The 11,329-nt window shown below is 38.0% G+C and overlaps 1 protein-coding gene across 1 annotated transcript; it reads left to right on the top strand.

Moving 5' to 3' along the window:
• Nucleotides 1-756: 756 nt before the first annotated feature.
• On the top strand, nucleotides 757-3,118 carry LOC106376197 (receptor-like kinase TMK3). The gene has a single exon (XM_013816266.3). It carries the CDS (start codon nucleotides 1,558-1,560, stop codon nucleotides 3,049-3,051), a length of 1,494 nt encoding a protein of 497 aa, XP_013671720.2. The 5' UTR covers nucleotides 757-1,557; the 3' UTR covers nucleotides 3,052-3,118.
• Nucleotides 3,119-11,329: the final 8,211 nt, after the last annotated feature.

Here is an 11,329-nt window from a genome sequence, read left to right as displayed (position 1 = left end):
AATTATTTATTAATTATTTATTTAATATTATACGTTTATTACATTGTAACTTTATTTTTTATATAATATATGACATTTAGTTTTATGTTAAATGTTTGAATTACATAAATTTTATGTATGACTTCCATTTTTAAAATATAATTATTTTAATTTTGTTCCGATAAATATAATTATTAATTATCTAGAACTAGATGTGCTTTAAATTCATTTATTGATAAGTATTTTGTAATATTTTAATTTGATAATTTTATTAAAATTTATCATATTTTAAAAATATAAGTAAATTTTATTTAATTTGTTTAAACAGCTTAACAATTAATTTTGGATTTTCTTGGAGATATAAATTAAATGTGTATTTAATATCTAACTATTAGTTTTTATTTAATGATATATTTTAAATAAATTTTAAAATAAGATTTTATTTTCATAATAATACTATTTTTTATTTTTATTGTTTTCAAAATAATATTTTATTATTAATAATATTATAGTTGAAAAGCAAAAAGCAAAATCTAAAATTACCATTCAAGTTTTTGAAAAGCCAAAATCTTCAGAAAAATCTAAAACCCAAAATTAAAAACCAAAATCTAAAATCTAAAAATTAAAATCCAAAAACCAAAAACTAAAATCCAAAAACCACTTAAACAATCATCACCTTAATATACCTAAAATATTTAAAATATCTATTGATTTTCTATCCAAATATTTAATCTAAACCAATTTTTAGCTTAAATTTAAGTATTTTGGCATATATTATTTAAATGTATATGCTATAAATTATTTTTATTTTTAGATTTTGAAATATTTAAAGTATATATGAACTTTAATTTTTGAAAAAATAAATAAATAAGTTATCTGAACCCAAACCCGAACTAGATCCGCAAAGATCAGAAGCGAACCAAACCCGCAAGGATCCGATTCGAACCGAACCAAATGGTACTTGAATGCCTACCTCTAATCAAATGTAAAAAAAAAATATTGATAACAAAATGTATATTGTTTATAATATTTTAGTACAATATATTTTTAAAAATTCACTGCATGCTGGGCGCATATTATCATCTAGTTAGGGTAGTATTCAATTCGTACCCATCCTTAATTCCTTAATCATTAGTGGGAGCCGAAAATGCCAAAAAAAATCAATCATAGAAATACAGGCAAGAGAATAATAAATCAAAGACCATATCGTTTTTCTCATCTTGATCTGTAGATTTTTCTTTGTTTCCTTCTTTCCATAAAAGTGGTTAGAGAGTTACAAAATTTTCATCCAAGTTATGGTAGTATCAATTCGTATCCATCCTTTTAATTCCTTAATCAGTAGTGGGAGCCGAAAATGCCAAAAAAAAAAAAAATCAATCATAGAAATACAGGCAAGAGAATAATAAATCAAAGACCATGTCGTTTTCTCATATTGATCCGTAGATTTTTCTTTGTTTCCTTCTTACCATAAAAGTGGTCAGAGAGTTACCAAACTTTCATCCAATCAGTCAATCGTTTCGATCTTCTTACTTAAAATACGATTATTCAGGATATATACAAACATTCATTTGTTTGACTATGAATATTTTCCCCATTTTATACTGTTTATCTATTATTAATAGAGACAGTGTCTCTCTCCCACACACACACACAACACTCTCGAGTAGTCTCACTTTTCCACCTCACTTTCCCGCGAAAATGACGAGATCACATCTTTGCCTCCTCTGTCTCCTCCTCTCCCTAGTGAATTTCGCGGCTTCTCAAGACGATGCGACGATCATGCAATCCCTCAAATCTACTCTTCATCTCACACCAGACGTGGACTGGTCGAACCCTGACCCTTGCAAATGGACCAGCGTCCAATGCGACGGAAGCAACCGCGTGACGAGGATCCAGCTTAAACAGAAAGGGACCAGCGGCACTCTCCCTCCGGATCTCCAGAAACTTTCCGAGCTCATCGTCCTCGAGTTATTCTCCAACAAAATCTCCGGCCCGGTTCCTGATCTCTCGGGACTAACGCATCTACAGAGGCTGAATCTACATGACAATCTCTTCGATTCGACGCCGGCGAATCTCTTCTCGGGGATGAACTCGTTGCAAGAAGTGTACCTCGACAACAACCCTTTCGCTTCTTGGGAGATTCCAGAGACTATTAAAGAAGCCACGTCTCTCAAGAACCTCTCTCTCGTCAACTGCAACCTCGCGGGTTCGATTCCTGATTTCTTCAGCTCCCAGACGCTCCCAAGCCTCGTTTCTTTGAAGCTATCTCGCAATAATCTGCAGGGAGGGTTGCCTTCCAGCTTCGGAGCTTCCTCGTTACAGCAGCTCTATCTCAACGGACAGAAGCTATTCGGGTCTATCTCCGTGTTACAGAAGATGACTTCTCTCGTCGAGGTTGATCTGCAAGCTAACACCTTTTGGGGTCCCATCCCTGATCTCTCTGGTTTACAGTCTCTCAGGTTGTTCAATGTAAGAGAGAATCAGCTCACTGGTCTTGTCCCACCGTCCTTTACTGGTCTCAAATCGCTTACTGTCGTGAATCTGACTAATAACTGCTTTCAAGGACCGACTCCGTTATTCGACAACTCAGTCGCTGTTGATGTAATAGCCAACACGAATAGCTTCTGTCTGGATACTGCTGGTGCTCCGTGTGATCCTCGCGTCGAGGCCTTGCTTTCTGTAGCTGAGTCGTTTGGATACCGGGTGAAGCTAGCCAAGAGTTGGAAAGGGAATGATCCGTGTGGCCGTAGCTGGCTTGGGATTACTTGTTCTGGAAGTAATGATGTTACGGTGGTTGATCTTGGGAGGCAGGAGCTCACGGGTACGGTATCTCCGAGTTTTGCTAAGCTTACTTCCTTGGAAACCATCAATCTTTCTAATAACCAACTCACCGGGAGTATACCGACAGAGCTTACCACTTTGCCTAGGCTTAGGACACTCGATGTGTCGAACAACGATATCCACGGTGATGTGCCCAAGTTCAGCGCAAGTGTGACTGTGTTGACTACTGGTAACGTTAACATCGGACCTGTCTCACCGACTGGTTGGAAATCCTTCAGAAATAGAATATAGATCATTTTTTGAAAAGCACATTTAAAAACTAAATTAAATTAATAAAGGAAATTGAAAATTTGACCTAGTTGTACTACACCCACGTGTTCTTTCTTTATCTAAAATTATAAATCAAATTACCTACTAGAGCATTCCAACTCCACCTCTTTTTTTACTTTTTGTTTTATTTTAAAGTAAGTTTTGCTTTAACCTTACTTCATTTTTTTGCTTCAAAATGAACCAATGAACATTGTTGTTTCAAATTTAAAAATCTACTGTACATATCTTCATTTATTTGAAGATGAACTTTTTCGTTATAAATTGATCCTCAACTTTTATTTAATCTTATCTTTTGACTAAATATACTATATGCTTTAATATAATTCAATTAATTTCAAAATTTTGACTATTAATTTTATCTAAACAGGTGTTTATATCAAAAAACATATGAATATTTGTTTTAAGAACTTTTTTTAACTCGATTTAAAAGAATCAAAGATAAATAAGCTCATTTTTTACTCTAAACATTTTTGTTAATCAGTTGTAGAAAAAAAATTATATATATGGTTTTTTTATACAAATTATGATGCTTTGTGTTTGTTTATCCATGTTATGTAATAAATTCATTCTATGAGAATATTAAATTTATATGAAACAATAATTATGTTGGATTATTGTTAAAACAAAATAGTTAGGCAAAATAAGTAAATTTAAAAAAAGTATAAGGTGTCTATTAGTAATTAATGATAAAGTGGAGATGAAATATATTTGGAATATTTTTTTTTATAAGAAAGCGATGAAACAAACCATTGAAATGATTGTTACTTCATTTTAAAAAAAAATGAATTTTTTAAGATAAAAATGTGAAGCTAACCATTGGAGATGCTCTAAATACCAAACAACATGCACACAAATACAAAGTTTGCGGATAACGAGTTCAAAAGAAAAGCTAAAAAGGTAAAAGTTAAAACTAAATGAAAATTTTGATTTATGTTGTAAACTTAAGGATTTAGAATCTGTAAGTTCTTGTTATTATTAATCAATCATAAGGTGCCCTTATATATGAGAGTTACAAAGAGATAAAAGGAAAGAATACAAATATGGAAAGTATACAAATACAAGGAAAAGTAAACTAGGGTTTCTCCTTCTCTAAGCCGCCTCTCTCTCTCCTGCGGCCGCCCCTCTCTCTCTCTCTCCCTCTCTCTCTCTCTCCCTTTCTCTCTCTCTCTCTCTCTCTCTCTCTCTCTCTCTCTCTCTCTCTCTCTCTCTCTCTCTCTCTCTCTCTCTCTCTCTCTCTCTCTCTCTCCTGCGGCCGCCTCTCTCTCTCTCTAGGTATTGGGGCGGTTATGGACGTCCACAATGTGATTTATAACACTCCCCCTTGGATGCCATAACCATACAGGGATTGTAATACGCTTTGGATGTTGCCTCATTAAAACCTTACCAGAAAAAACCCAGTGGGACAAAACCATGGTGAAGAAAAAAGGGTACAACACGTACTACTCCTCCTGTTCTGATCATCACTGAAGATCTTTCAATCTACGCATCTCAATCTGATGCGTGAGCTTCCTGAACGTGCAAGTCGGAAGTGCTTTGGTGGACAGGTCGGCTGAGTTGCCACTGGAACGTACTTGGACCTCTCCAGCCTTTTGCAACTCGTGAGTGAAGAAGAACTTGGGCAAAATATGCTTTGTCCTGTCTCCTTTGATTTAGCCGTCTTTGAGCTGAGCAATGCACGCAGCATTGTCCTCATACATCACGGTCGGTTTCTTGCACTCGGCCATCCCACAATCTGATCGTACATGTTGGGTCATCGACCTCAACCAGACGACCTCGCGGCTGGCCTCATGAATGGCCAATATTTCCGAGTGATTAGATGAAGTGGCCGCGACTGTCTGTTTCATGGAACACCATGATATGGCCGTACCTCCATGTGTAAAGACATATTCTGTCTATGATCGAGCATTGTGTGGATCTGATAGATAGCCTGCATCAACAAAGCCAACTAAACCATCTTTGTTATGGTTAGTATAAAATAGACACAAATCTTTCGCTCCTTGCAGGTAACGAAGAACATGTTTTATCCCGTTCCTATGCCTTTGGGTCGGACATGAGCTAAACCTAGATAGTAGGTTCATGGCAAAGCATATATCAGGCCGTGTGTGACTTACCAAGTCCATTAAAGCTCCTATGGCACTAAGATATGGCACTTCGGGACCTAGGACTTCTTCATCGTCCATCTTGGGATGAAATGGATCAGTGTCCAGGCCAAGAGACCTAACGAACATGGGACTGGGCAGAGGATGGCAATCGACCATATTGAACCTCTTGAGTACCTTTTCTTTATATGTCATCTGATGCACAAAGATTCCATCATTTATGTACTCAAGTTGTAATCCCAAACAGAATTTCGTTTTTCCTAGATCTTTCATTTCGAATTCTTTCTTAAGGTATTCAACCGTTTGGGAAATCTCTCCAGAGGTTTCTAGGATATTCAGATCATCAACATATACAGCTATGATCACGAATCCTTTATTTTTGAATTTCTTTATGAAGATACATGGACTGATTGGATCATTTCTATATCCTTCTTTCACTAGGTACTCACTCAGTCGATTGTACCACATTCGACCGGATTGTTTCAGTCCATAAAGAGATTTATTCAAATACAATGTTGTTCTCGAGAACTCTCTTTACTTTTCAATTCGATACCTTCTGGAACTTTCATGTAAATTTCATCATCCAGTGGACCATATAAATATGAGGTTACTACATCCATTAACCGTAGGTTTAAGTTTTCTCTTATGGCCAGACTTATCAGGAATCTGAAAGTTGTTGCATCCACCACAGGGGAATATGTTTCATCATAATCGATTCATGGTCTCTGTGAGAATCCTTGTGCCACAAGTCGTGCCTTATATCTCACGACTTCACCATTTTCATTTTTTTCCTCACAAAGACCCATTTGTATCCAACTGGTTTTACATCATATGGTGTTCGGATGATAGGGCCGAAAACACCTCTCTTCTTTAAAGAATTTAACTCCACGTTTATAGATTCTTTCCATTTGATCCAATCTGATCGTTGAGTGCACTCATAAATAGACGTAGGTTCATGATCCTCGTTTAAATCCATAAGTTCAAGTGCTACCTTGTATGCAAATATATCATCGATGTCGACATCCTTTCGGTTCCATTGTATCCCAGACAAGACATAGTTTATTGAGATCTCATTGTTATCAGGAACTCCAGTACCATGAATCTTGGTGTCCCAAGAATCATTGTTTGGTACATCAGAGCCGGCCACATCAAGGGCATCAGGGTCGACCATGGCCGTGTCATGGGGTTTCGGATCGGCCGCGGCCGTGTCTCGGATATCATGTCCCTCGGTTTCCATTTCAGCACCTTTCTTTGTTTTCCGAGGGTTCTTATCTTTGGAACCTATTGGTCTACCACGTTTCAAACGTTGTCTAGACTCTGTAGCAACTTGATTGTGTCCCTCTTGAACATCAATTCTTATTGGTGCAATAGCAGTTGGCATGTATGACTTAGTCACACTTTTCGAAACCTATTGGTCTACCACGTTTCAAACGTTGTCTAGACTTTGTAGCAACTTGATTGTGTCCCTCTTGAACATTAATTCTTATTGGTGCATTAGCAGCTGGTATGTATGACTTAGTCACACTTTTCAGGTCAGCAAAGGAATCTGGCAATTGATTAGCTAGCTTTTGTAAATGTATGATCTTTTGAACTTCTAGATCACATTCTTGAGTTCGAGGATCTTGCCAAGATATGGATGTTTGATTCCAAGTAATTTCTTTTACCATTTTACTGCTATTTCCCCCTAATGTTGGATGTTCGGATTCATTAAAATGACAATCCGCGTATCTGACCTTAAACAAATCACTCGTAGTTGGCTCAAGATACTTTATAATAGTGGGAGAATCAAATCCAACATATATCCCCATCCTCCTTTGAGGTCCCATCTTTGTTCTCTGTGGTGGAGCAATTGGAACATAAACGGCACAGCCGAATGTCTTAAGATGGGAAATGTCTGGCTCATGACCCGTAAGCAATTGTGATGGGGAATACTTATGTTCACTAGACGGCCTGATGCGTATGAGCTCGGCCGCGTGAAGGATGGCGCGTCCCCATGCTGAGACCGGAAGTCTAGACCTCATGAGTAATGGTCGAGCTATGAGCTGTATACATTTTATAAATGATTCAGCCAAGCCGTTCTGTGTATGTACATGTGCCACGGAGTGTTCCACATTTATACCCATGGACATAAAGTAATCATTAAACACTTGGGAAGTAAACTCACCAGCATTATCAAGACGTATAGTCTTTAAAGGAAAATCTGGAAAATGAGCTCGTAATTGAATTATCTGAGTAAGTAACCTGGAAAATGCCAAGTTTCTGGTCGAGAGTAGACAGACATGCGACCATCTAGTGGACGCATCTATGAGGACCATGAAATATCGAAATGTCCCTCTAGATGGGTGAATTGGTCAACAGATGTCTCCTTGAATTCTTTCCAGAAAGTTTATCATTTCCTTAGTGACTTTAACTGGTGATGGCCTAGAAATGAGTTTCCCTTGGGAACAAGCAACACACGATAGGTTCTTAGGGATAATTCATTTCTCTTTCAGGGTATGGACGTTAGTGTTCAGGATCAGTTTACGCATCATGGTCGAACCGGGATGGCCAAGCCGGTCGTGCCATAGAGTGAAATTGTCGATTGCCTCTTTGTTAAAAGTGGCATTGGCCTCGATCATACTGAATTTAGCATGGTAAAGACCAGTAGATAGTGCGGGTATGGATTCTAAAACTTTCTTATTGCCATGGACGATTTCAATGATCTGAAGGGATTCTTTGTTTCCTTCGCCCGTGGTTTCAATATGAAAGCCATTCATTCGAATGTCTTTAAAGCTTAATAGACTTCTCTTAGATTTGGGTGAATACAAGGCATCTGATATCTCAAGATGTGTACCCATAGGCAACATGATGTACATGATGTTGGCATGGTCGTGACCCTCTATGAGACTAGCTATAACCGCAATGGTGGAGATGTTGGCATTTTTCATAGTTAGGTTTATGAAGTATCTCTAGTCTTTTAAGATCGTGTGGCTTGACCCACTGTCCACAACGAGTATATCCTTGTTCTCGTTCATTTCTAAAACAAGATTCAAAGGATGTTACTTAGAGACTTCATTTATAAAAATCATTCATTTATTATTAGGTTGTAATAAGTTCAAAGAAATGACAACATAGAAATGAAAAACACCAAAGCAAAGAACACATAATTTAGATTGCAAATGTCGAAATCAATCTTCAGTCTTTAAGACAATATGAAGTTTCATAGTCCATAAGATCGTATTTTTCATGATCGAAGTCATTTTCATCATCTTGATAGGTCATATGGGCTTTTGGATTCTTCCCTTTCAAACTCTCTTGATAGAGGTTAACTAGATGCTTGGGAGTCCTACAAGTCTTAGCCCAATGATTACTCATTCCACACCTATGGCACACAGATTTATTTGATTTGGTCGAGTGTTGGGGTTTGAATGAAGATCCACGGCCGCGACCATGACCTCTTCAAAATGAGCCAGGGTCACGCCCATGGTCTCTACCATGTTGATTCCCTCGCCCGCGGCCAAAGGAGCTTCGGCCACGTCCACATCCGTTCCACTTTCCTCGACCACGGCCACGATGGCCTATTCCTTGGACGTGGTTGGACTCTTTATTGTCCTCTGTCGTGTGTGCTTCAGGTAGTGGACCTGATCCAAGAGGTCTCATCTGACTGTTTTTATCAATAATTCATTGTTCTGCTCAGCGAGCAAGAGACAAGAAATAAGATTAGCATAGGTCTTGAAACCTTTCTCACGGTATTGTTGTTGTAACAGCACATTGCTTGCAAGGAAAGTGGAAAAGTTTTTCTCAAGCATATCATGATCCGTAATACTTTCACCACACAGTTTCAATTTAGAAACAATCTTAAACAATGCAGAGTTATACTCGTCCACAGACTTATAGTCTTGGATCCTGAGATTCGTCCAATCAAACCGAGGTTTTGGTAAGATCACCGTTCTCTGGTGATCATATCTCAATTTCAATTCTGTCCAAAAATCTGGTGGATTCTCAATGGTTAGATACTGATCCTTGAGATTCTCAGCTAGATGATGACGAATGATCAAGATGGCTCTGTATCGATCTTTCCCATTAGCATTATTGTTCTCGGTGATACATTCACCGAGTCCCTTGGATTTCAGGATGATCTTAGCATCAAGTGCCCACTAAAGGTAATTATCTCCAGAGAGATTTAGGGCAGCAAAATCAAGGTTATTGATTTTCAACTTCTGAAATCATAGATTAATATTTTTAGATCTTTTAGGAATAGTTTCAATGTTTTAAACAAACAGGTTTTAAGTTTAAACAATCAATCAAGCCTCACGGCCAAGATCTATTCCTTACGGCCAAGTTAAGCCACACGGCTATGTATGTAATCGGTTCAATCTTATATATTTAGTTTATCATGTAATTGCAATCCTAACTTACATTGTTTCTATCAGCTGATACGATGCAATCAATACAAACAAAACTCTCGGCCAAGCAAAAGAACAAGCCACACGGCTACTTGATTTTAATCCAATACCATTCCTAGAATAATGTTCTAAGTGTAATTTGTAATCAATCAATTGTGATCAATTAGGGTATGAATGCAACAAGGCCACACGGCCACGAGGTATGATCTAGAACAATTAACCTATCATGTAGTTTCAGATTCGATTTTAAAACAATCTAGACTAGGTTATTAGGGTTTCAATTTAAACAAGCCAAACAATCTTAATTTATTCAGATTCGAGTTTAAACAATCTTAGCAATAGTTCTAGGTGATCAAAAAATCAATCAAGATTCAAATTCAAACAATCAAAACAGATTTTCAAATTAGGGTTTAGGGTTTCGATTTGATCTTAGATCAAAGGGGTTTGATTTGAGATTCAAAACCATTAAAGCTTTGATTTTAATTGATCAATAGATCAATCTCGATTTTAGGGTTTGGGGATCAAACTTTTAGAGCTTCGATTTACTCATTAGGGTTTGATCTATTATCCTATGGCTTTTATCATAAAGATTAGGTTTTACGGTTTCATTCTTTATCAATCAACCCAATTCGATTCATATGTTCTTAAAATTTGAATTACCTTTAGCCTAGTTATTTGATGAACCGGACCACCAAAGAATGAACCTCGAGCTGCAACACAAACGGGAACGGTTTATATGTGAGCTGTCTTCTATCGGATTGCGAACGGCTGATCGTCGGAGGAGAGTTGTTGCTGTCGGATCGCGAGCTGTCCTGGTCAAGAGCTGAGGCTGAGTTCGTCTATGATCAGGAACGCCTCGGGGCTGAAGCTGATCGGATGAAGCTGAGACGGGAACAAGAACAAGAGACGCGATCGGGTTAGGGTTCTTAGGATCCGCTGGCTAGGGTTAGGGTTTTTAGGTTTTTTCGATTTTGGTTTTGGCTCATGGTGTTTTAGAGTTTCATGCTGATAACGTGTTGTAAACTTAAGGATTTAGAATCTGTAAGTTCTTGTTATTATTAATCAATCATAAGGTGCCCTTATATATGAGAGTTACAAAGAGATAAAAGGAAAGACTACAAATATGGAAAGCGTACAAATACAAGAAAAAGAAAAGTAGGGTTTTCCCTTCTCTAAGCCGCCTCTCTCTCTCTCCTGCGGCCGCCTCTCTCTCTCTCTATCTCTCTCTCTCCTGCGGCCGCCTCTCTCTCTCTCTAGGTATTGGGCCGGTTATGGACCGGGCCGGTTATGGACCGGGCCGGTTATGGACCGGGCCGGTTATGGACCGGGCCGGTTATGGACCGGGCCGGTTATGGACCGGGCCGGTTATGGACCGGGCCGGTTATGGACCGGGCCGGTTATGGACCGGGTCGGTTATGGACCGGGCCGGTTATGGACCGGGCCGGTGATGGACATCCACAATGTGATTTATAACAATTTATATGATATAAATAACACGAGTCATGAGAATTCATGAAATGTTTTTAGCGATTTAAACTCCTAACTATTTTTAGATCAGATGGAAAACCTCCAACTAAAACTTTATGTTTTTAAACCCTCAACTATTAAGCCGTTATTGCCGTTAACCCATCGTTAATATCGTTAACCTTCTGTTAACATAGTCATCTTTTCTGGAGGGATGCATGTTAGATTAACGAGGTGTTTCATATAATCACATAAACGTCACGAGAAGCTTACAACCGATGGATATTTTAG

The sequence above is a fragment of the Brassica napus genome, chromosome C7, assembly GCF_020379485.1.
Source record: "Brassica napus cultivar Da-Ae chromosome C7, Da-Ae, whole genome shotgun sequence".
NCBI lineage: Eukaryota > Viridiplantae > Streptophyta > Magnoliopsida > Brassicales > Brassicaceae > Brassica > Brassica napus.
This window is presented reverse-complemented; position numbering and strand designations above follow the sequence as displayed.